Source organism: Megascapheus bottae, chromosome 21, assembly GCF_031878675.1.
Source record: "Megascapheus bottae isolate mThoBot1 chromosome 21, mThoBot2.hap1, whole genome shotgun sequence".
Taxonomy (NCBI): Eukaryota; Metazoa; Chordata; class Mammalia; order Rodentia; family Geomyidae; genus Megascapheus; species Megascapheus bottae.
The window spans coordinates 39,323,888-39,347,893 of NC_143529.1; the positions used below are offsets into that span (position 1 = coordinate 39,323,888).

The following is a 24,006-nucleotide window of genomic DNA, read 5'->3' on the forward strand; positions in this document are numbered from 1 at the left end:
CAGCTGCCTCTTGGTGGGACCAGTCAGGGTGGGCAGAGTAGGCGCAGTGCCGGGGGGACAGAGGGAGAGACTGAGGGAGCCTGGCCAGGCAGGGCGGTAGAGCACGTGTGGGGGTCCAGGCGTGAGTCTCAGCTGGGAAGGAGCTGGGGAGGGGTGGCTGGACAAGTGAGGGGGCGAGGCCTTCGGTGCCTCCCCCAGGGAGAAGGCCGGGTGGGGGGGGGCAGCCGCGGGGCTGTGGCCACACCTGGCCTGTGACCAGCCGGGCCGGCAGAGGCCAGGTGTCCCATTCCCAGGGGCCAAGTGGCCATCTGCAGACTGTGGCCAGTCCCTCATTCCTCACGGCTCCTCTGGGCCCGGGCTGATGGCAGGTCTGAACGTGTCCCTCATCTTCTTCTTTGCCACCTGTGCCCTCTGTGAGGCGGCCAGGAGGGCCTCCCGGGCGCTGCTCCCCGCCGGTCTCTACAGCCTGGCCCGGGAGGTGGTAGCCGCCATGCAGCTGGCTGCCTGCTGCCTGGAGCTGCGCGTGCTGGTGGAGCTGGGGCCCTGGGCCGGGGGCTTTGGGCCTGACCTGCCCCTCACGCTGTGGTTCCTGCTCTTCCTGGTACACGGGGTCACCTTTGATGGGGCCTCGGCCAACCCCACTGCTGCCTTGCAGGAGTTCCTCATGGCGGAGGCCACTCTGCCCGGCACGCTGCTAAAGCTGGCAGCCCAGGGGCTGGGGATGCAGGCGGCCTGCGCCCTCACGCAGCTCTGCTGGGCCTGGGAGCTGAACGACCTGCACCTGCTGCAGAGCCTGCTGTCCCTGGACTGCAGCTCCGCCCTGCGCACGTCCGTGCCCCACGGCATGCTGGCCGAGGGGGCCTGCGCCTTCTGCTTCCACCTGGCTCTGCTCCGCCTGCGCCACAGCCCTCAGATCCACCGGGTGCCAGCCCTGGCCCTGCTCACCACGCTCCTGGCCTACACCGGTGAGACCCGCTGCCTTCCCAGCACCCCCCCCCCGCCCGAGGGAGCTCCCTGCCCTGAGGCCCAGCTGGGGGCCAGCACGCTGGACCTGGTGGTGGTCTCACCTGGCAAGGCCTGCATGGGGCAAGTCGGGGCCCTGAGACTCATTCTAGGCTGTCCAGGAACCCAGTGAGACCAGAGCAGGAACCAGACCTTAGTCATGACCCGGGGCAGGGCGGGGAGTGGGTGGGGGGGGGCGGGGGGAGGAGGGGGAGGAGGGGGCTGGATGAGCAGCGTCACCAGACAGATGGGGAAGGAGCAGGGGCTGGGGACAGGCCGGTGGCTGGCAGAGCCCGGCCCACAGCTTCCACAGGTCCTCGTGTCCCTCTCACCCACCCTGTAACTGTCACAGTTTCTTTGCTATGTCTGTCTTTTTTGCCTGTGTGCCAGTCCTGGGTGAGGCTTGAACACAAGGAAGACCTGGACACTGTCCCTGAGCTTTTGTGCCACTTGAGCCACAGCCACTTCTGGCTTTTTGGTGGTTAATTGGAAATAAGGTCTCACTGACTATTCTTCCTGGGCTGGTTTTGAACCTCCACCCTCAGATCCCAGCCTCTTGAATAGCTAGGGTTACAGGCATGAGCCACCATGCTCTGGCTTCCAGCTCTGTCTCTGATCTCTCCCTGTCTCCTTTTCTCTTCTCCAGGTCCTTTTCTGTCTGTCTCCCATCTCTCTCAATGACCACCACCCACGAAGTGAGGACCCCAAGGCGGGAGTCCCTCTTAGGGTGAGACGTGGGGAGGCTCTTGTCCTCCGTGTCCCTGACCCGTGACCTTTGGCCTTGGTGACACTGGCCTCCTCCTTGTGTCCACTGGCTCGGCGGGGGTGAGAGTGGCGGGGCCCCCAGCCCTGGAGGCTGGTAGCCACCTCAGCGTGGTCTTGGGTGGCTCTGGTCCTGCTCCACTCAGCCAGCTGCCAGCAAGGCCGGTCCACGAGGATGGTGTGTTTCTGTCCACAGCCGGGCCCCTCACGTCTGCCTTCTTCAACCCTGCTCTGGCTGCCTCTGTCACCTTCCACTGCTCAGGGAACACCGTGCTGGAGTACGCCCAGGTGTACTGGCTGGGCCCTTTGACAGGTGAGGCCGTGGATGGGAGGGCAAGGCTAGCAGCTGGCGGCTGCTGGCTGGGGAGGGGATGGGGCGGGCACAAGGGGCATTCCCTGCCTCTGGTCTGTGCAGCCCTGGGGCTGTGAGGCTGCCCCCACCCCTCCTCTGGCTACAAGAGGATTTGAGGACGCCATCTGCACAATGGACAGTTAGGGCCGGTGGCCGTGGACGCCCCTCTGCAGAGTGGTGGCTCTGGGAAGCCCACTTGTTGGGGCCCCGTGGGAGAGGACTGAAGACCCTCAAAGCTGATGAGGGCCCTGGGGGAGCAGCAGACCCTGCATGGGCCACTGCACCGGGGTCAGCCCTGGTCCCGGCCAGGCAGACGACAGCTCAGGCCCCTGGCGATTCTGGCTCGTGTCTGGGGTCTGCGAGGTGACACTTCTTGGGCACTGGTCTCAGGTGCTTGGATTCCTCTATACTTAATCAGATTGCTGACTGGGGTCCAGTGGCACCCCCAAAATTCTCTGCTTCTGTTGGGAGCCACTTGAGGCAGAGCCTTGATCCCTGGGGAGGAGACAGAAGCCTCTGGCTGCCATGGAGTCCCCACCATCTGTAACCTGGCTCTTATTTTACAGCCCAACAAAATGCATTAGAAAAGTTGGAACCCCATCTCTCTCCCCAAAGTCCCCACAGGCCACACCTCTGTGGCTTGAGGTTTTTTTTAGCTTATCTCCTTGTCTCCAAATACACAGCCTCAGTGGGTTTTCAGCTTCAGTGTTTCTCAGGGAGGAGGCAAGGAATCCTGTCCCTCGGGCCATCTCCTTCCACCACCCCCACCCCTGTGGGGACCCTTGTTGGTGGTTGGGGGAGGGGAGGAGGGGAGCAGGGCTGAATTCAGCCTGCAGGGCTGTGTCTGCCATCTTCCCTGCTCTTTCCCATCTTACAGGCGTGCACAATCCCCCTTTTGTACCAAACTTTAAAGTAGTTTCAGGAGCAAGCAAGGAAGAGGTAGTATTCATCCCTGTAGCTCTCTTTTTGTTTGTTTTCCGTGCTGGGAATCTAATGAAGGGCCTTGAGCCCACTAAGCAAGCACTCCACCTCTGGGCAGCATTCTCTGCCCTTAGTTTTAGGGACAGGACCTCACTATGTAGCCCAAAGTGGCCTCAGACTTGTGATCCTCCGACCTCGGTCTCCAGAGTGCTGGGATCACAGCTGTAATCTGTAATAATCTCCAGTGACCATCTTTATCTACAAGTTCAAAGTTAAAATTCAGGAGTCTACAAGGCAACACCCCCTAGTGCAAAGATCAAAGCAGGGCTGGTGGACAGGTATGATGGTTGGGGTGTCCTGAGCAGGTGTCCTGACGGCTGAGCAGGTGTCCTGAGGGGCTGAGCAGATGTCCTGAGGGGCTGAGCAGGTGTCCTGAGGGGCTGAACAGGTGTCCAGAGGGGCTGAGCAGGTGTCCAGAGGAGCTGAGCAGGTGTCCTGAGGAGCTGAGCAGGTGTCCTGAGGGGCTGAGCAGGTGTCCTGAGGAGCTGAGCAGGTGTCCTGAGGGGCTGAGCAGGTGTCCTGAGGAGCTGATCAGGCGTCCTGAGGGGCTGAGCAGGTGTCCTGAGGGGCTGAGCAGGCGTCCTGAGGGGCTGAGCAGGTGTCCTGAGGGACTGAGCAGGCGTCCTGAGGAGCTGAGCAGGTGTCCTGAGGGACTGAGCAGGCGTCCTGAGGAGCTGAGCAGGTGTCCTGAGCAGGTGTCCTGAGGGGCTGAGCAGGTGTCCTGAGGGGCTGAGCAGGCGTCCTGAGGGGCTGAGCAGGTGTCCTGAGGGACTGAGCAGGCGTCCTGAGGAGCTGAGCAGGTGTCCTGAGGGACTGAGCAGGCGTCCTGAGGAGCTGAGCAGGTGTCCTGAGCAGGTGTCCTGAGGGGCTGAGCAGGTGTCCTGAGGGGCTGAGCAGGTGTCTTGAGGGGCTGAGCAGGTGTCCTGAGGGACTGAGCAGGCGTCCTGAGGAGCTGAGCAGGTGTCCTGAGGGACTGAGCAGGTGTCCTGAGGAGCTGAGCAGGTGTCCTGAGCACGTGTCCTGAGGGGCTGAGCAGGTGTCCCAGAGGACTGAGTAGGTGTCCTAAGGGGCTGAGCAGGTGTCCCAGAGGACTGAGCAGGTGTCCTGAGGGGCTGAGCAGGTGTCCTGAGCAGGTGTCCTGAGCAGGTGTCCTGAGCAGGTGTCCTGAGGGGCTGAGCAGGTGTCCTGAGGAGCTGAGCAGGTGTCTTGAGGGGCTGAGCAGGTGTCCTGAGGGGCTGAGCAGGTGTCCTGAGGGGCTGAGCAGGTGTCCAGAGGGGTGGAACAGGTGTCCTGAGGAGCTGAACAGGTGTCCCAGGGGGCTGAGCAGTTGTCCTGGGTGCTGGGCAGGTGTCTTAGGGGTCCTGAGGTATCCCTTGCCCATCCTGAGCCTGCTCTGCTTCTGAAGCCAGGAGAGCACGGTCTGCCACAACCGCTGGGCAGAGGGCAGGGTGGCACCCCAGGGTGTAGACATGGGGCTATTCTTGGGAATCCAGGTCCCACAGGTGGGAAGGTGGCAGCTTCCAGACAGGCCTTCCTGGCATCAATGCGACTGTGTTTCACATCAAAGTTATAGAAAATCTGCTCTCTTCTCTTTCCTGCCTATTTGACCTGCACAATGACCTGGAGGCCAGGTAGAAGCCTGGGGGCCTCCACTCCCATATCCTAGGGAGAGTGGGAACCAGGACTCAGCCAGACCCAGGCAGGCCCTCAGGGGCCCTGCTCTTTCACCCACCTCCTTCTCCCCCTCAACTCCCTCCACATAGCCCACCAGCAAACAGCCCAAGGGAGGGAAGGAGAGGCTGTGCTGCTCTGGAGGTGGCAGTGGGAAGCTGGTATGGGTAATTCTGGGCCCCAGCTCCTGCAGTACATGGCTCTCAGGTCCTCTGGGATAGGACTCAACTCCAGAAGGTCGGGGGGGGGGTGGCATGTCCAGAACGGGGCATATCTAGGAAGGGGCGTGTCCAAGAAAGGGATATGTTCAGGGAAGGGCAGATAGGAGCCTCGACAGGTGTCTGTCCCCTTAAGACATTTTCTCAGGGCCTCATAGGACATCTGCTCAGGGTCTCTAACACCTCTCTCTCCTCTCTCTCTCTCCCTCCTTCCCTCCCCTCCCTCTCTCTGTCACCCTCTCTCTCATTCTCTCCCATGCTTGTACACTTGAATTCAGGGCCTGAGCACTGTCCTCGCGCTTTCTCAAGGCCAGAGCTCTACCACTTGGGCCACGGCACCACTTCTGGCTTTTTCTGTGTATGTGGTACAGAAGGATTGAACCCTGGTCTTGGTGCACAGAAGCACTCCACACTAGGCCACGCTCCGGCCCTTTGATTGGCCTTTGAGCCACAGCTCCCCCCTGTCCTTTTGCTGGCCAGAGCCCTAGCCTGGCTTCTGACCTGTCTCTTGCAGGGATGGTGCTGGCAGTCCTGCTCCACGAGGGGCACCTGCCCCGCCTTTTCCAGAGGAACTTGCTCTACCGGCCCAGGCACAAGTACCGGAGCCCCAGGGGGACACTGGCCTTGGGCTCCTCCAACACCCGGAGGCCCACAGAGGCGTGTGGTGGCCAGGAGCCAGGGCGGAGCAGAGCAGTGGCCACTCAGTGAGGTGGCCCCGAGGCCCCTGGGATGGGCCCGGGACCTTGTGTGTCTAGAAGGCCTTGGAGACATTTGCCAATAAATCACCACAAGGGCCTCCTGTCCTCTGACTCTGGCTTCTGAGCCGCCATCGCCCCAGCCTCCTTCCTGCCTCATTTGCAGAGTGCTGGTGACAGGCCGAGGCCAGGGTGAGCCCAGCGGGTGGGACAGGCCGGCTGCAGTGGGGGCTCCGGGTGGGGGGACAGGCCGAGGCCAGGGCAAGCCCAGCGGTGTGGGACCCACTGGGGATGGGGTTGAAGCTGACTGTGGGGGTTCCGGGTGGTGGTGGGGGGGTCTGGTCTGGACACAGCCCTCCGTGGGGGCTCCGGGTGGTGGTGGAGGGGGGTCTGGTCTGGAGGGTGGAGTCCAGGTGTGTTGTAGGCTCTGGAGGGTGGAGGCTGGAGCCCCGTGTGTTTGGGGGGCTCTGGGGGCCGGGCTCTCCTGCCGCACGACGCTCGTGGTTGGAGATGGGCCTGGGCCCCTGCGGAACTCAGCTGCGCCTGGCTCTCCTGTGCCTGTGGCAGGGCATTCTTTCCAGGCCTTCCTCTCCTGCTGGGCCATCTGCGTCCTCGTCCCTGGTGGGCCATTCACCCTCCCAGTACACACAACGCCGTGTTGTGAGAGGGTGGAGCTCAGGAGGACACCGACTTACCTCCTACGTGGGAGGCAGGCTGCAGCCATGCCCACCCAGTGGTGGCCCTGCTGTGTCCCTCAGGGCCAAGGCCTTCACAGGCGTAGCCAGCCCAGGGGCCTCTAGGTCACCTGATGGCCAGTCTGGGCAGAGCCTCTCCTGTTCGGGCCGACCTGGGCAGAGGACCAGTGGTGGACTCCTGGGAACAGCCGGTAGAACCCAACCTGGAGGGGCCCTGGCTGCCTAGCCCAGCCCAGGCCCCTGCCCGCCGCATTCCTGTGGGCTTCCCAGGGACTGGCCGGCGTCCTCATGGACAGCGGCCCGGGCCCGGGGCGGGTGTGGCCTCCTGTCCCCAGCAGCCAGATCTCCACCCAAACTTCTGCAGTGTCCACCTGTGTTCTGAATGTCTGGAGTGGCAGAGCCATGGGCCCCAGCGTGGTCCAGCCTGGTCCACCCCAGGGCCTGCTCCCGACCCTGGGTAACTGACCTGCAGCCCAGGGTTCTGAGTTCAAGACCCCGAGTTGGATTATGTTCCAGTGTTGTGTGGGCTCCTGGACAGCTGGAGTTCCCAGCCTGTAAGACTGACCCCAGCCAGGGTCGGGGGTCGGGAGGTGGAGGAGCCGGGGTCAGGGGTCAGGGGTGGAGAACAGACCCGCAGCCGGGCTCGGGGGTCAGGAGGTGGAGGGCAGACCCCAGGCGGGGTTGGGGGTCGGGAGGTGGAGGAGCCGGGGTCAGGGGTCAGGGGTGGAGGACAGACCCGCAGCCGGGGTCGGGGGTCGGGGTCGGGGGTGGAGGAGGGGTCCTGTCCACAGCTCAGGAAGGGAAAGCCTGGAGCGTCTGCCCCGTGCCTGTTCACACAGGGCTGTCCGCAGCTCTGAGGTCCACTCACCGTCTGGCCCTGCTCTCTGCTGTGGTGAAGGCTGTTGCAGTTCCACCCGCAGCCAGAGGGTGGCCACACTGGCCCCAACCCGAAGGTCTGCAGCCCCCTCCCGGGCTCCCATAACAGTGCTCACCTCAAGTCCGCGTCCGGGGCAGGCACGAGCTGCCCTCTCACCCACGAACCAGGGTGGCCTTGGTCCAGGGGTGGCTGGGATTTCCAGGGCCCCAGAACCCCAACGCTGCCTAGGGGGTCACGGCAGCCGGCCTGTGAGGGAGGCAGGGGCTCCGGCCAGCCCCCCCCAACCTGGAGCCTCTCCATGCTGTCCCCTCCCGTCCCTCTGCCCCTCGGGTCCCACTGTCTCAGAGCAATGCTGCCATCCCGCCCTCCCCAGCAGACGAAGGCAGAAACAGACTCAGCGGGCCCCAGGTTCGTGCTGCGGAAGAGCCACGTTTATTTCTTAATTGGACACAGCCTTAAGTGCACACACAGTACAGGGGCCTACAGCTAACACTCGGTGTAAGACAGCAGGGACCTAGTCGGCACGGGGGGGACATGGGGTCCAGGGGTGCCCGTGGCATCCCATATGTACAAGCCAGGGGATGGCCGTGGGCCTCAGGACACTCGCACGGGCACAGCACAGCAGGCACAGGCACAGGGGCACACGCAGGCCGGCCACCACCTCTGTCCATCCTGGGCGCTGTCCTCTGCCCCGGGGTCGGGGCTGTCTTCTGCCGGGGGCATGAGCGGCTGCGGTGCCAGGGAGAAAGGAGGGAGGCTCCGGTCCCCATGGGTAGAGCTGCAGCCCTGTCGGGGGCCGGGGCCTCAGGGACCAGGATCCAAGGGAAGACGCTTTCCATCACCATTCTGGGGCCATGTGGTCAGGGAGCAGAACATGGATGCGACCACTCAGCACGGAGGCCTCTTTCTGGGCACCAGCGGGCCTCACAGGAGCCCAGTGTCAGCCTGGAGCCCTGCACCCCCTTGCCTCCCCCCCAGAGGCCAAGTAGGCAGCTTGCCCTCCAAGGAGCATGGGGTAGGTCTGTATGAAAATGACCTAGGGGAGACAGCCTTCTGGAACCTTCTCAGCCTCTGCAGCTAATGGGAAATGGCAGCCATTGCTGGGTCCTTTCCTTCATACCACAGGGTATGAGCACCTCCCCTGCTCAGGCTGGCCCTTTACCCCAGGCTGGCCCTCTAACCGGGTGGCCCTCCATCCCAGCTAGCCCTCCACACCACAGACACAGGGAACCAGGCTCCAGGAGGTTGGAGGAGCTGTCGTAACTGACATAACATGCGGGTAAGTTGAGGCAGGCTGGGTTGTGGACCACCAACTCTAGGTTCCTGGGCTCTGAGCAAGGCCTCCCCACACCAGCTCTCAGTCAAAGATTCCAAAGACAGAACCAGGCCAGATGGAAGCACAGGGGCTCAGCACAGGGGCTCTGAGCAGAAGGCGACTCCGGGCTCCCCCTTCCCCCCGACCCCAGGCACGGGTGCTCTGCAGGCTGGCTGGCCTAAAGCCCCCTCGTGCCAGAACCAGACCCTGCCAAGGCCATGGCTTCAGGCTGGCTGACCTGAGCCGGCCAGCGGGCCTGGTCTCCTCTCTGCCTGCCGGGGTCGGCGGGGTCCTCGATGCCCTCAGAAATGTCCTCAGCCCACAGCAGCTGCTCAGTCTGCCCTTTCCCCTTGGTGGCCGGAGTGCCAGTGAGAGCCCCCGGGGACTGCTGCCTCGTGGCCCCTCTGAACCCCAGGCCCCCAGGGAGTGGCAGTGCTGGGCACCACAGGATTTCGCCTAGGTGGAGGTTGGCTTTCTGCTCTGCGATTTTGGAGAAAAGCCAATGCCCTGCGCTGTGCAGCTGTGGTTGCTGGAGGCCTGGTGCCACAGTGGTCTGGAGCTGATGGTGACACGACGGCCCCTCCCCCCACATCCACACCTAGGGATGACAGAAGGTAAGCCCTGCCTCGGGAAGGAGAAAGCAGCCATGAGGAACAGCCAGCTCCCCTCAGAGTCCTGGAACCTCCCATCCACACACGCTTCCAAGGCCCCTCCACCTCCCCACCCTGGGGGGTGGGGCTGCAGCAGGTCAGGTGAAGCTGCAGGAGCTGACAAGGGGTGGACTGAGCAGGGAAGCACTGGCCTGGCCTGGCCTGGCCACACCCTGAGTGCTGTGAGCATGCATGCACGCGTGTGCACACACATGCACAGACACGCGCAGGGTGGCTTGGTTACTGTTTTCCCGCTGAGCCTATGGTGTGGGGAGAACCCTCTGATACCCACCAGGTCCCCCAGTGCCGGCCTGCGCATGCTGCTCCCGTCCCACCCGCCGGCCTGATGCACGTCTCGCTTGACTCAGACCCCCGCCCCCGCCATCTTCCCACTGGGACCCCCAGACCCTGCTCCCGGGGGCTGGAGGGCACCAGGGAACCATGTGACAGCCTCCCCTTCACACCTGGTCTCAGGGGAGCAGGAGGGGCTGCAGTCCAAACTCCATCCTGAACTGGGACCACCCCTGCCACCCCAGAGCCCGGCCACGGCCCGACAGCCTCCTCTCAGATCAGCACACCTGAGGGTAGCTGTTGAGGAGAAGCTGCCAGCCCTGTCCGTCCTTGATTCCCCCCCCCCCCGCAGGCACTCCAGGGGTCCCTGGAGAAGCCCGGCCAGGGCCGTGTGCCCTGTCAGCCAGCTGTGGGCGCCCGGCTTGTCTCCCTGTCCCGCACAGCCTGGGGCAGGGGCCAGCGGGCAGGACTCGGTCCAAACCACTGACATCCACCTGGTGGCATTAGAAATAAATACTTATAAATAGAATACAGTCCTAATGGTTAATTTCAACATCACTAACTAGTGTAGATTACTTATAAGTCTATGCTTAAAAAAATATTAGAATGGCAGCGATACCCTGGGTCCGGTGCCCTCTGACCTTTCTCAGCTCTGCCCAGAGCAATTTTAGAAGACGACACAATAAGGGCACAGCCTCTGCGGCACAACTGGCTGTGCGGCACAACTGGCTGTGCGGCACAGGGTCCAGCGGTGGGGGCGCTGGGCCTGGCACGGGCGTCCCCTGGAGGGAGAGGGCTAGGCGGCAGACGAGGAGACGGATGGCACGAGGTGGGGTGGGCAGGCAGCTGGCAGGCAGGGGCATGGCGGGCTCAGACCCTCATCTGTGCAGACCTCCTTCTGGAGAGCTTGGACCTGCAGGGCCAGGCGGGAAGTCAGACGGGGCAACGAGCCACCACCCAGGCTGCCATCCCGCTGGCCCTCAGCACTGACGCCAGAGGGAAGGGGTGAGCTCTGGAGGCGGCGCTGCCCCGCAGAGCCCCCCACCCCGGATCTGTGACACGGGAGGCCTCAGGCCTCATGCTTCCCCTGTGTCCAGGCCCCGGAGCGTGAGCGTTCAGAAAATCACCTCTAGGACCCAGAGCTACACGAGCACCCCAGGACATCCCACAGACCCCGGGACCCCACGTCCTATCCACCAGACAGACACCCCGGGACCCCCGTGCCCCACCCACCACACGCCCCCAGGACCCCGAGCCCTAGCTTCAGGAGCGGGGTCCAGCCAAGCCTTCCCGCCCCACAGGCCCGGCCGTCGCGTGTGCCGGCCTCGGCGTGTGCGGCCTCGGCGCGGCGTCGTACCGGATGGTCCCTGCCAGGAGGGGGTTGAAGGCGTAGAGCCAGTCGTGCATGTCCTGGTCGCTGCCGGCCTGCAGCAGGATGCCTCGGTGCTCGGTGCACACAGCGAACGTGTTGGGTGTCTGGGGTGGGGACAGTGGGGAGTGGGCCGGGTGACACAGCTGCCCCCTCCCCTCTGGAGAGAAGGCCCCTCCACAGAGCCCCTGCCCCGCCCGACCGCCCAGGGCTGTGTCATCCCGTGGGGCGCAGGCTCCTCCATCTCCCCCACCCCGCCGCGTCTCCATCGGTCTCTGGCTGAGTTGCCCACTCTTAGGTTCTGTCTTTCAAGCTCCTCCTCTCTGAGTGGCGGTATTTGTGGGCCTGAGCTTACGGTCACATGTGCCCAGGAGCCCCGAGTTATCCAGTAGGCATCTAGGGCCATGGCGGGCCCGCTGCCCAGAGCCCGGCTTGCTCAGGCGGGGGAGGGGCGGAGGGAGCTGCATGCCCCGCCTGCCCGTCCCCACATCCCCTGGGTGCAGGAGTGCTAATGCCTGGTCCTGGCCCTGCCCTTTGGGGCTCGGGGAGGACCTGTCCCCCAGGCCTGCGTGGCGCTGTACCTTGAGCATGGCCTGCTGGTCCTCGCTGTACTCCACCTGCGCGGTGGAGAGGTTGAGCACAAACCTCTCCACAGTGTCGCGGTCACTGTTGTACATGTAGGCGTAGGGGCGCCGCACCACCACGAAGCGCTTGGCCCAGCCCGCCGTGTGGGGCTCCAGGAAGTGCAGGTAGCCCTTCTTGGAGACGATGGGGCTGTGGGCGGGGCACCGGCCCATTAGGAGGGGTCCCCAAAGGGTTCTCTGCCCACCACCCTGTGACAGGGGTCCAGCAGTGCTGACCACCACACGCTGGAGAGCAGCCGATCAGAGGCCAGCCAGCAAGCCCTGCTCTGGGACGCGGAGGCAGAGGAAGAGGAGGAGGGAGGAGGAAGACGAGAAGGAAGGAAAAGGAAGAGAGAAGAGGAGGAAGAGGAGACACAGCCACAGCAGCTAAAGCTGTCCTGGAGTGGTCACACCTCCTGCCACCACCACTGGATCTGGGCCCTGACCTGCCTTTTGCCACCTGCTCTGCATGGGGCCACAGTGGGGGCTGACCTCGCACAGAGCTGCTCTGGCAGTGCATGTCCCCCGGCTCTGCCCGGCACAAGGGCACAGCTGTGCCTCCCTCCCCCCGGCTCTGCCCGGCACACGGGCACAGCCGTGCCTGGCCTCCATGCAGCACTGCTCTGAGGGCTGCTCTGGGAGGCACAGGCCGGGTCCCCCCGGGCTGGCTGGGCTGGCTGAGCAGTGTTTTCGCGGTGCCCCCCCCCACCTGACGCGGATCTCCTGGATGTCAGGGACCAGCAGGCGTGGGGGCTCCTTGTCTGCTTCAGACGCCCGGGCTGGGGATGGGAGCTTCCTGGGGTCGGTCTCTGGCAGCAGCTCGGGCTCGGGGCTGGCCGGCTGGGAGCAGGGCTGTGGGGTCCTGGAAGAGGGAGAGATGCAGAGGGCCCTTGCTGTGCTTTGGTCACCTCCTAACCCCCTCCCAGGCTCCCTCTGTCCTCCCTCTACTGGGACAACCCTGAGGTCTGCCTGGGGTCTGCCTGGCGGAGACCTGGGCCTGGGACTCTGCACACGGCCTCACTCGGGCCCTGCTGGGCTGGGCCATGCTTTGCACTCCTCCCCTCCCCTCCCGACCTGCAGCCTCCATAAAAAGCACACCCAGCTTTTCTGCATCTCCAAAACCAAACTCAGTGTGGCCCGGTGTTCTCGGGCTGGCTTCGTGGGGGGCTGCCAGGCCCCAGTGTGTCGGGACAGGTGACCGTCCTCATCCTTTTCTTCACAGAAAAGAAACTTCAAGGCGGGGGAGGCGGCTCGTGTCGGGAAGCCCAGCTACTAAGAGGCAGAGGTTGGTGAATGCTGCTCAGGCCAGCCTTGGGCCAAGACACAAGGCACTACCAAAATGCATAAATAAAACACTAAGGCAAAAGGCTGGGGTTCTGACTGAAGTGGTAAAATCACTGCTAGCACGCAGAGGCCTGGAGTTAAAAAATAAAATCGAAAAGCGGAAACCCTGAAGCATTTTAAAGTAAGAGTGGTGGACTTGAAATTCTGGGAGTCGGACATGTGCAGTAGGGGGGCCCCCAGAATGAGCCCTGTCCTCGGTGCTGCACTCACAGCTCCAGGAGGCCTCGTGGGGCCCATGGCCTGGGGAAGGGCGAGGCGTGTCTCCTGCCCGCTGCTCAGCGTTACACCTGGCTCTCACCTCCTTGCCTGCTCCACCAAACCCACCTACGTCCCGCGCCCTCCATTCCCGTGCCCAAGGCTCGCTGGAGGTTCCAGAAGCTTCCCCAGCAGCCCCAGAAGAGCTCACCTCACATCAGGGGCGCCATAGCGGCCTTCGACCAGAGAAGGGCAGGTGGAGGAGGGGGTAAGCGTGGCGGCTCCCAGGGGCGACATGGACAGGTCCCGGATCAGAGTCACAGACATCTCTGAGAGCTGCAGAGAGAAAACCTTCTCAGGGGAGTGTGGGGGTCCTTGTCTGTACCTTAACATCTGTCTAGTGTATCCCCTCCTCCCTCCCTGCTCTGGGCCCCGGCCTCTGCTCCCAGACCCCAGCCCCTACTCCAGACCCCAGTCTGCTACTCCGGGACCTCAATCCCCTGCTCCGGGACCCCAACCCCCTGCTCTAGCTCCAGGACTCCGGGGCCCTGCTCCAGGCCTTGGCCCCTGCTCTGGGACCCCAGACCCCGGCCTCCTGGGGAGTGAAGTAGGGGTACAATGTCCACCCAGTGTTGGTAGAATGGGGGTCCTGGGAAAGGTCATCAAGGGAGGGAAGAGTGGGAGCTGACAGCAGGTGTCCCAGGAGGGGTCCAGCCCCTCCCCAGAGCCCACCACCCTGGACCCCGGCTCAGGGAGGCAGAGGCGCCAGCCCAGGAAAGTCCAGCTGTACTTGCCTTCCCTTCAGGGTTGGGCTGGGCCTACCTTGCTCTCGCTGGCACTGACGCACACGTGGCTGTGGCTGTACTCTCTGTTGAACGTGTGTGTGAGGAGGCGTAAACACTGTGGACAAAGGACGCGTGTGGTCGGGACCCCGTCCACGCTCAGGACCAGTCTGTGTGCGTGGCCGCAGGCCTACATGCACCCCTCCCAGAGCCAGGAGGGTGGCTGAGGCCTGAGACACAGGTCAAAATGGCAGCTCCTCCAGCTGCCGTGGTGGTGAACCCCAGGGACAGGCCCAGGCGCAGAGGCAGGGACTAAACAGTAGCGCAGAGGAGGGGGGGGGTCTCCCCTCCTGCTGAGATTCCAGAGAAGGCTGGTCACTGTGGGAGGGGCTCTGGAGCCGAGTGGGGGGCGGTGGGGAGAGGGCAGGCTGCCCCCCACCCTCCTCCGGGCAGATCTACCCGGAGCCAGGCCCCTGGGGGAGCCAGGCACCTACCTTGACCGCCAGCTCCCGCTGCCTCTCGCTGGGCGCCTCCAGCGGGGAGGTCTGGCCCTCGGCTGACAGCGGAGAGGAGGCTCCGGAGGAGCTGCGGGACTCCGAGTCCTCGCTGGAGGCCGGGGACAGCGCCTCGAGGCCCGGCCGCTGGGTGGTCTCCAGCTTCTCCCGCAGGAGCAGGTAGTGCCGGGTCTTCTCCACCTGCACCAGGGCACCGATGAGCAGCTGCACTGGGCAGCCATGGCTTCCAGCCCCGCTGGGCCCCTCCGGGAAGGCCGGGAGGGTCTGTCCTGCCTCATGTGGCTGCTGGCCCTCAGGTGAGACAAGTGGGGGGACCTGAGGGCCACCCTGCTGCCCGCACTCAGAGCCTCCAGGTAACCTGAAGTCTCCTTCCCAGCCAGCCAGCCAGCCAGCCGACCACCCTCCCTCCCTCCACCTCCTGTGGCCACGGCCCAGGGGCCCGCTGTGTGCAGTGGACATGTGGATTTCCTCCACCCGGGAGGCCAGCATGCCTGTGCCTCGCCACCGTGGGGACGGCCGTGGGGGACGCTTCCAGGCCCCCTCTCCTCTGCAGCCACACAGGCTGTGCCACCTGTCCATGCTGAAGTCTGGAGTTCCTGACCCCAGCAGCACAGACCCACGTCCCGGGCCCCTTTGTCACCCCTGTGTAGGTGCCCAGTTGTCTGTGTTTGCAGGAGAATAGGCTGTCTGCCCGTAGAGGGCTTGGTTCTGCCGGTGCTACACAGCCCTGTGCAGGGCGGACACAGGCCACACGTTCTGGTCTGGGGCGACCAGATGCCAGGCTGGCTGCAGGCCACCCAAGGCCAGGGGTGTGGGCAGGGCTACAGAGGCTGCCCCCTTGCACGCGCAGCTTCCCAGGCCCGGCGGCGCCGTGGCTCACCTCCTGCAGCAGGCTCAGCTTTTCCAGTTCCCACTGGTGGTCCAGGATGAGGCTGTCGCTCCGGGGCCTCCAGCCTGCCAGGTTTTCCTCGCCCCGGACGTAAGCCACAGACGTGTCCAGCACACGCCGGCGCCGGCGCTGCATCCCTGCACAGGGGACAGACGTCCTTCCTGGCGGGGACTCCTTCCAGCCCGGGAAGCCCCTGGGGTCAAGGTGGGCTCCTCTGGGCCTGGGGCCACCGCCCAGGACTACAGAGCCAGGCTGGCCTTTGGCCGGGTAGCATCCGAGGACTGCTTATCCTCCCTTCACCCTCGGCCATCCCCCATCTGCAGACGCCCCCTGATGACTGCAGGACAGGGCTTGCATTTTGCAGGTGAGGCCCCCAGCTGACCCCCTGGGCTGCCCGTACCCACCTGGGCTGCCTGCATCTGCCACGTGGCACAGGCTCATCTCGTACACTCCAGTCACACGGTTGCTACAGGGGGAGGGGAGGGGAGGAGAACACCCTGTTACCGTGCCGAGCAAGGGGTGGCGCACAGGCTGGGTCCTGACTAGCCACGGCATGAGACAGACAGTGGCCCAGCAGCCACTAGCGGCTGCATCCCTGCAGAGCTACAGGACCTGTTCCCATTCCAGACCCACAGCCCCAGAAAGGATGGGGCAGGGACCCTGGGGCCTGCACTGGGGCAGGGCTGACAGGACCTGATTCCGGGGGCCTCAGCCTCGCCCACCCCAGGACCCCCAGGGATGGGGTCCCCACACGCCCCGCCCTCCACAGGAAGGCCTCCTGGTCCAGGCCCCTGGCTCCTGCAGCGGCACCGGCAGCCTGTCTAGGACAGGAGCCCTGCAGGAGGCAGAGCCCCCTGCATGCAGCGCAGACCCTGACGACCCCCTCAAGGTCACTGCGTCCTGACTCACAGACTCCTTATCCCTGCTGGGCCAGGGGCCAGGCCATGGATGTGTGGGGTGGGCTGAGGTCCCCAAGGCACATGGCCAGGGCCAGGAAGCATCCTCAGCACTGTGACACCCTGGCTTGGTCCTCTCCCACCAAGTGGGTGGGCTCTCTACTCCTCCAGCCCAGGATCAGGGCCCCTCTCTACTCCAGCCCAGGATCAGGCCCCTCTCTACTCCTCCAGCCCAGGATCAGGGCCCTCTCTACTCCTCCAGCCCAGGATCAGGCCCCTCTCTACTCCTCCAGCCCAGGATCAGGGCCCCTTTCTCTCTCCTCTGGCCCTCCAGCTCCTGGGAGAAGCAGCTCGGCTTATGTCCCCTCCCCTCCCTCAGGTTCCATCAAAGCCTCCCTCACCATCTGTCATGTTTATCCAGCTCCCCTCCCACTAATGGACCAGCAGTGCCGGGTCCCCACAGAAGCCCGGATGTCACAGTGCTGAGGATGCTTCTTGGCCCTGGTCATCGGCTTTGCAGACCTCAGCCCACCCCACACATCCATGGCCTCATGGAAGCTGGGCACCGGCCTTCTCCCTACAAGTGCTGGCTCTCTCATGCCCCTTAACATGGTGTCCTATCTATGCATGTGCCTGAGGCCTCTACTGGCTGCCACACAGACAAGCAGCAGGGCTAGGGGTGGCAGGGAGCGGAGAGGGAGGTCCAGTCATTAGCCCGCAGGGCTAGAGGCTTCCCTGGAACAAGTCACACAGGCTGGGACTGCTCTGCAGTGCCCAGCTGGGCCCGGGTGGGGCGAGGGGCGCTCTCCGCTGCTTGGGGCTCCCCTTCCCCTGCCCTCCACCCTCCACCCCACAGACGCACCCCTCAGAAGCACGCAGGTTGCCACTGCCAAACAGATTCCGGATGGAGCGGGAGGCTGGCAGCTTGGCGTCCCGGGAGTAGAAGACCATGCAGAAGTCCTTGGTGATGACGGCAGGCTGTGTGCAGTTCTCCATCTGAGAGGGCAGCGAGAGGAGGCAGAGACTGAGCATAGAGCAGGGCCTCCCGGGCTCAGCCCCGCTCCCTCCCAGCCCTCCTCTAGCAGCTGCCCAAGCCCCCAGGCCTCAGCCTGGCCCGGGCTCTGCAGGGCTCCTCTCAAGGCCTACACGGAAGGAAGGCAGAAGTCCCGGGTTAGGGCAGCTCAGACCCAGACCGGGACCCTGTACATAAACCTAGCCCGGACACCTTGAAGCATCTGCACAGACCTGGCAGACCCTGGCCTGGCTCACAGCTGACCACACCACAGCAAACCCTGTCACACTGGGCGCCCCGAGGGCTGTGGGGACAGGGCCTGCCAGCCGTTCCCAGGCCAATCGGCCAACTGCTTCACCTCCCAGGCTGACCCCGTCCTCACTTGACAGCCAGAGTAAGTGGCTGTCAAGCCTCTGTGGAGAGGTGGTGGCCTTTCCTGTCACTCGGCCCCACTGTCCCTCAACTTGCTTCCCTACTACTGCTGTGCCCAGCTGAAAACTCCTGCTCTACCCTCCAACTAGGCTTCCAAGAGAAGCCACAGCCCACAGCTGGCATGGCTGGAGGCTACACAGCCTGAGAGCAGGGCGCACTGCAGAGGGAGCCTCTGGTTTTGTACTCCCTGGAACACAGATGCAGTGTCAGATGTGAGGCAGTCCTCATCACGATACCCAAAGACGAGATCTGCACACCGCGCACGGGTGTGTGAGCACACGGTGAACTGGAGCAGCCGACCCGCTCCGGGAGAAGACTGCGGGAGCCCACGGGAGCCCAGGGGAAGCCCTCCGCTCCCGGAGAAGACTGCGGGAGCCCACGGGAGCCCAGGGGAGCCCACGGGAGCCCAGGGGAAGCCCTCCCCTCCTCCGCTCCCGGAGAGGACTGCGGGAGCCCGCGGGAGCCCCCCCAGCCTCAGTGCTCAGCGCCTAGGAGTGCCCGCTACAGCCAGCGTCTTGCCTGGATGTAGGCAGAGAGGGTCATGTAGATCTTCTCCCGGTAGGGGGTGACGCGGTTGAGCAGGATGGAGTTGTGCATGGAGCTGTCCCACGCTGCCTCAAACTGGTAGAAGGTCCTGGAAGGAAGCAGACGAAGTGAAAGGCACACATGGGTCGCTTCCAGCAGGGGCATGCACTTCAGGCAGACGGACAGACAGATGTGGGGCAACCCGAGGAGAGCGACCAGAGTCAGCGGGCAGGGCCCAGTGGTGGCTCCAGAGGCCCCCGGCCCTGGTCCCCGGGCCTGGACCAGGCAGGACCTCTGGGAGGCCATCACTGCGCTCTCCAGTTTCCTCAGCGGCACTGAGGGTGGACTGGAGAAGGGAGGGAGGCGGAGGTAGGGACGGGATAACCAGGATGCACAAAGGTGGGAGGGGCGGGGCTGGGGTGGGGGAGGGAGGCGGGGGGAGGGGAAGAAGGGCAGAGCGGCTTCCTGTCCCACCTCAGCCTTAGTTTGAGCAAGGAGGTGCCACAGTCCTCCAGGGCCCAGAGGGACCTTCTCAGGCCTGCCAAAGCTCTTGGCCCATCTCCCTGATCAACCAGCTCCCCCGCCAGAGGAAGGCCCTAGGGGTGCCTGGAGGGGAGACTGGCCTCCAAGGCGTGCCGCGGACCCCAGGGAAGAGGGTCTCGGAAGCACGGACCACGGGCTATTCTGCCACTGGTCTCCGGCCCGGAGGCCCGGTGTGCCACAGACCCTCGGCAGGAAGCCAGGACGCTGCCTGCACCACGCCCCACCCCTCCTGGGCCTGGAGTGGCTGCTCCGAGGGCCCAGTCCTCAGTTCCCGAGCTGGAGCTCATGAAGGGGTGCTCGGGAGAGCTGGGTAGAGCTGGCTCTGCCACGCCTCCCCCCAGAGCTGGGGCAGGGCAGTGCTGACGGCCAGGCTGCAGCCGTGCTCCCCCGGAGCCAGGCTCCCCAGCGTGGCAGCCATGTGGAGGCCCGGAGGGTTCTGTGCCGCCCTGCCTCCTCACCACACACCCCAGGGCACAGGGCGCAGGGCCAAAGGGCCAGACGGGCACCTGGCCACCGAGGAGAGTCCACAGGGAGTGGGGACAGCGGGCACAGAGCAGGGCACATTACCACTCGTGGTGGGGACACGACACAAGGCACAGGGCAGGCAAACGTCGGAGAAGAAAGGAGAGCAGAGGACAAGCAAGCAAGGTGGGGAAGGGTGGCTGTACCTAGTGTCATTTCCAAAGGAAACGCTAAGGGAGGCAGCCAGACGCACGCACACACAGAGAGAGTGAGACATCAGAAGAGGCCCCGCACACGCTGGCACCGACCAAGGATGCCCCCCCCCCAGTCTACAGAACGAGTCCTGAGTCCCTCCCCTGCCCACGGCAGGCCTGAGGCGTCAGGGGGCCCTGCATCCCTTTCCCCCCAGGAGGGCAGAATGGAGGCTGTCCCTGCCTCAGACTAAAGAGCTCGGGTGTAATGGAGGAGCGGCGGGAGACGGCCAGAACCCGTCAGGGTAGGGTCACCTCCCAGTCAACTCTGGTGAGGCTGGCCAGGGCCCACCAAGCCCTGCTCCGAGGTGCCCGACAGCCTCTCCTCTCCAAGGCTCTGCATGCATAGACAGCGCACCTGTATGCCCCCCAAAAGGTGGGCCCTCCAGCCCAGCACCCCACCATTTCACCCTGCCCTAGATCCTCCGGCCACCCACAGCGGGACTCCTGGAGAGGGAGCCTGGTCAGGCCTGAGGTTCCCAGGGGACAGCTCGACGTGTGCTGGCCTTGATGAGGGCTGAGGAGGAGATAAAGCTGCTTCCACAGGGAGTCCTGGCCGCCCCCAGAACCCTGACGTGAAAACTGGGGGTGGGGCCTCCTCTGTGGGGTGCAGGCAGTTGGAGGGCTCTACTGGAGCCAGCCTTTGACTGTTGCCTGAAGGGCACTGCGTCACTGCCCGGGCTCTGCAGGCTGCAGGCTCGCTCTTCCCAGACCAATGACCAATGGCCTCTCTTCCCTGCCCCGAGTGTGGCAGGGGTGTCTACTGAACTGACAGTCAGCTCTCGGCCTCAGAGGCCACCTGGGCTGCCAGGCTGCAGGGCAGGGGCACTGCAGGCACAGGGCTCCTGACCACCGGGCCCACACCAGCCATGGCAATACATGGTCACAGACCTGGCGCCCCAGGCAGCACCCCAGACCCCACGCCCCCGAAGCCGCTGCAGAGGTTTTATCCTGACCCAAATGAGACACAGGACAACACTGGGGGCAGAGGGAAAGGGGCGGCCCCCAGGACCCCTGCAGACCGGCACCGCTGACACGCAGAGACGCACTCTGAGGCCCAGGGGGCTGGCTGGGAGGTGGGCACTCCACCCATCAGGGGAGCCCGAGGTGAGGGCTGGGGGCTGCGAGTCCACACTGGACCCCTGCTCTGTGAGCTGCCCCAGGCGTTACCCAGCCTCCACATTTTCTAACAGTGACCCCCAGAAGGCGCACAACGTTAGAAGGTAAACAGACCAGACACAGCCTAGGGCCCAGCAGCAGGCCCCCCCCCCCCCCCCCGGGCTCTGTAAGAATGCAGATTCTGAGCAGGGCACACTAGGCAGGGTTTTCTTGTGAGCAGAGGACCTGAGCTGGCTCTGCAGGGCCTCTGCCTCGGCTCTGCTGCCCCGCCACCCTTCAGACCTGCCCGAGTGCACTGTTCTGTGGCTGGATGGCAGGAGCAGATCCCTCACGGCCACCGGGGCCGAGCTGAGTTCCCATCTGCTCCCCCGGCTCCTGCACACATGTGGGCACTCTGAGAACCCCGTTCTGAAGGGAAGGCTGGGAAGAGCCCAGGGCAGGTGACACGGTGCCCTTCAGGCAACAGGCTGGCCAGCAGGGCCCCTTCCAAAGCTCCAGTGTCCTGGCCAGCTAAGCTAGTGGGGCCGTGAGGCCCTCCAGATGGCTGTCCAGATGGCCCTCCTTTGTCCTTGGGAGCCCAGCAGCCCCGAGGCCTGTGAGCAGACACACAGAAGCTCCAGCAGGGAGACCCACCTGGGGAGCCTCGCCCTGTCTGAGGGCCACAGACCTCCACCCTAGTCCAGCCCAGCAGGCCAAGAGGACCTGGGCAGTGTCTCTGGCCCCCTACGTTTGTAAACCGGGACCACATGTCGGCCTGCCTGACTTGCAGGCCAGTGGCACCTGTCCCCCCTCCCAGGGCTCAGCTCAGGAGTGTTCCTCTGAACCTGGCCCCAGAGAGGCAGGCCACAGACCCCTCCAGCCCAACCCAGAGGACTTTGTGAAAGGAAGGGTCAGTCCGTCAGCCCTCACGAACAACAATGGCGCCGGGTCACGAAGGAAGAGCCCTCCAGCACACCTGCCTGACAGCGATGGAACCCTGGCAACAGGGAGGCCACTGCCGCCTCGAGTGGGGGCCACTGCCGCTGGCTGACCCCTGTGTCCCGCCTGACCGAGTGCAAGCTGGCCCTCTACCCATGAAGAGCAAGCCTTGAGCTCAGGACGGCGTGATGCCAGATGTTCCCGCGGCCCCAGGAAATGCAGCTCTAGAAAAGGTGCTGCCTTCAGAAACAGCCCAGGCTCGGATGCCAGGTGCAGCCGGACTAGGAGGGGCCAGAGACCAGGGCAGGCCAGTCCTCTCCGCAACAGCAGCTGAGGCAGGCACTGAGCAGGCTGAGCTGCTGCGGCCGGCACCCCCAGAGGCGTGGCCAGGTGTTCACACAATGGGGAGAGGCAGCCTCTCCACCTCTGGCCGGGGCCCTGACCAGCCCCAGCTCGCTTTCCCGCTCATCAAAGTGAAGTGTGGGCAGCCTCTGGCCTATGGGGGAAACTCGAGACCGAAGAAGCCAGTGTCTCCCTTGGACCTGAAGCCTAGCTCAGCAACCTGCATTCCGGAGATCAAGGCCAGGGAAGGCCTCCTGGAGGCAGGAGCGCTGCCACAGTTCCAGAAGCCTCCAGAATTTGGGCACAGGTTGGGATGGGCGCCCCACCAGGCAGAACTAGAGAGCCACTCCTGGCTCCCACCAGACCTGGCACCTACGATGACAGGCTCCACTTGGCAGGCATTGGCCAGAGCTGGCCACCAGTTCCCATGGGGAGACAGCCTTCCCTGCACAGCCCCCAGCAACGCATATCCGAAGGCCCAGCCAGGGAGGCCCAGCCAGGGAGGCCCAGCCAGGGAGGCCCAGCCAGGGGGGCCGCTGCCCATGGGAGGGCGCCGGCGACCAGACCTGCTCTCAGGGAAATGCCCATGAGGCCGTGGCTGGGCCTGGCCTGGCCACGAATAGCCCCACACTCCTGTACTCACTCCTTCTTGGTGGTGTCACCCACTCACCCCGCCCCGTGGCACAGTGGCGGGCCCCACGCAAGCTGCCTGTCCCACACTGCACTGCCCCCGGACAAGACTGCTGTCAGTGTCTGCTGCGGGGTGAGGGGTGAGTGGAGACCATTGCTGCCCAAGCACCACCAACATGGTTCCCAGGACAGATGTCTGGAATCCCGTGTGCTAGGCTCTGATGCAGAGGGCAGAAGAAACTGAGGCCCATGCCACCTCCATCCGAGCCCTTCCTGAGGAGGCTGGAGGCGTCTCAGGCATCCTGGCAGGGCCTGCCTCTGGGGGAGAGCTACGGGCAGCCTGGGAGGCGGCTCTGGCTTCACTGGGCCAGCCTGTGGCCCAGGCCAGGCCACAAACGACCCCGAGTAAGGGACAGGGAGTGAGACAAATCTTGATGAGATGATTAGCCTCAGCTGCCCAGCTCTTCTGGTGGCTGTGTAGGTGTGCAACCAGGGAGTGAAATGGCTGTGGCAGGAGAAAGCCAGGCAAAGGGGCGCGGGGCAGCTCAGCGTCCACAGGCCGGGCGAGTGTTGGGCTTCTACTCATTTCAACACCTGCATCAGCAGCTACTATTCTCTTCCTTAGGGGGAAAATTATGTTCCAGAAGGTGCTTCCACTTGTCCACACCCCAACAGTCAGAAATGGCTCCTCCAGGCTGTCTGGAGCTCCCGGTGGGGCTCCAGGCCCTCTGGTCTCAGAGGAGTCATCCCTCCACCCCACCTGCCCACCCACTGGGCAGTACTGGCCAGTGGTGGATCCCTACGCTGAAAAAGTGGGCTCAGGAAGGGGCCTCAAGCCCAAGCCTGAGGACCCCACCTGCTTCCTCTTGCGGTCTTTCCTTCAGCGCACACACACACACACACACACACACACACACACACACACACATTTGTGGGTCATGGGGCTTGAACTCTGGGCCTGGGCACTGTTCCTGAGCTCTTCAGTTCAAGGCTACTGCCCTACCCCTTGAGCCATAGCACCCCTTCTGGCCTTTTTCTGCTTATGTGGTACCGAGGGACCGAACCCAGGGCTTTATGCATGTTAGGCGAGCACTCCACCACTAGGCCAGTCCCCGGCCCCCTGAGGCCCCAGGTCCTGGGCCACCTGTTTTTCTAGTGATTAATTGGAGAGGAGTCTCAGGTCCTTTTGTGCCTGGGCTGGCTTTGAACTGTGATCCTCAGATCTCAGCCTCCTGAGTAGCTAGGATGACAGGCGTGGGCCACCACACCCAGCTCTTTTTAATATTTTTGCCAGTCCTGGAGCTTGAACTCAGGGCCTGGGCACTGTCCCTGAACCTCTTTTGCTCAAGGCTAGCCCTCTACCACTTGAGCCACAGCACCACTTCTGGCCCTTTTCTGCGTTTGTGGTACTGAGGGATGAACCCAGGGCTTCAGGCATGCTAGGCGAGCACTCCACCACTAGGCCAGCCCCCGGCCCCCTGAGGCCCCCTGAGGCCCTAGGTCCTGGGCCACCTGTAGGGCGGATGAGCTCCTGATGGGCTTGAGGAGGACAGGTGGCCACCGGCAGGCCAGCCCCACCTGTGTCTCAGGACACAGGCCCCATGTGGCGTAGGGGCTGAGCAAAGAGGCCCCGTGAGGGAGGCCGGCGCC

The 24,006-nt window shown here is 64.2% G+C and overlaps 2 protein-coding genes across 2 annotated transcripts in view; one reads left to right on the forward strand and one right to left on the reverse strand.

Moving 5' to 3' along the window:
- Nucleotides 1-361: 361 nt before the first annotated feature.
- On the forward strand, nt 362-5,772 carry LOC150049008 (aquaporin-12-like). The gene is made up of 3 exons (XM_090354440.1): nt 362-965; nt 1,961-2,077; nt 5,501-5,772. Exons 1-3 carry the CDS (start codon nt 362-364, stop codon nt 5,692-5,694), a joined length of 915 nt encoding a protein of 304 aa, XP_090210566.1. The 3' UTR covers nt 5,695-5,772.
- A 4,450-nt stretch (nt 5,773-10,222) lies between these two features.
- Nucleotides 10,223-24,006, reverse strand: part of Kif1a (kinesin family member 1A) — an 81,662-nt gene continuing 67,878 nt past the window's right edge. Inside the window, exons 40-51 of the mRNA XM_090355179.1 lie at nt 19,303-19,326; nt 18,086-18,200; nt 16,985-17,118; nt 15,631-15,692; nt 15,218-15,363; nt 14,317-14,517; nt 13,863-13,940; nt 13,252-13,376; nt 12,211-12,363; nt 11,460-11,652; nt 10,867-10,985; nt 10,223-10,422 (exon numbers count right to left, since the gene is read on the reverse strand). Coding sequence (XP_090211305.1) covers nt 10,380-10,422; nt 10,867-10,985; nt 11,460-11,652; nt 12,211-12,363; nt 13,252-13,376; nt 13,863-13,940; nt 14,317-14,517; nt 15,218-15,363; nt 15,631-15,692; nt 16,985-17,118; nt 18,086-18,200; nt 19,303-19,326 — 1,393 coding nt within the window. The 3' untranslated portion in view covers nt 10,223-10,379. The remainder of the gene's footprint in view (nt 10,423-10,866; nt 10,986-11,459; nt 11,653-12,210; nt 12,364-13,251; nt 13,377-13,862; nt 13,941-14,316; nt 14,518-15,217; nt 15,364-15,630; nt 15,693-16,984; nt 17,119-18,085; nt 18,201-19,302; nt 19,327-24,006) is intronic.

Bases quoted from the DNA above. Each gene is read 5' to 3' on its own strand.
- LOC150049008 (XM_090354440.1), top strand. From the start codon at position 362: ATGGCAGGTCTGAACGTGTCCCTCATCTTCTTCTTTGCCACCTGTGCC. The intron at 966-1,960 runs GTGAGACCCGCT...TTCTGTCCACAG, and splicing joins CACGCTCCTGGCCTACACCG to CCGGGCCCCTCACGTCTGCC. The intron at 2,078-5,500 runs GTGAGGCCGTGG...TGTCTCTTGCAG, and splicing joins CTGGCTGGGCCCTTTGACAG to GGATGGTGCTGGCAGTCCTG.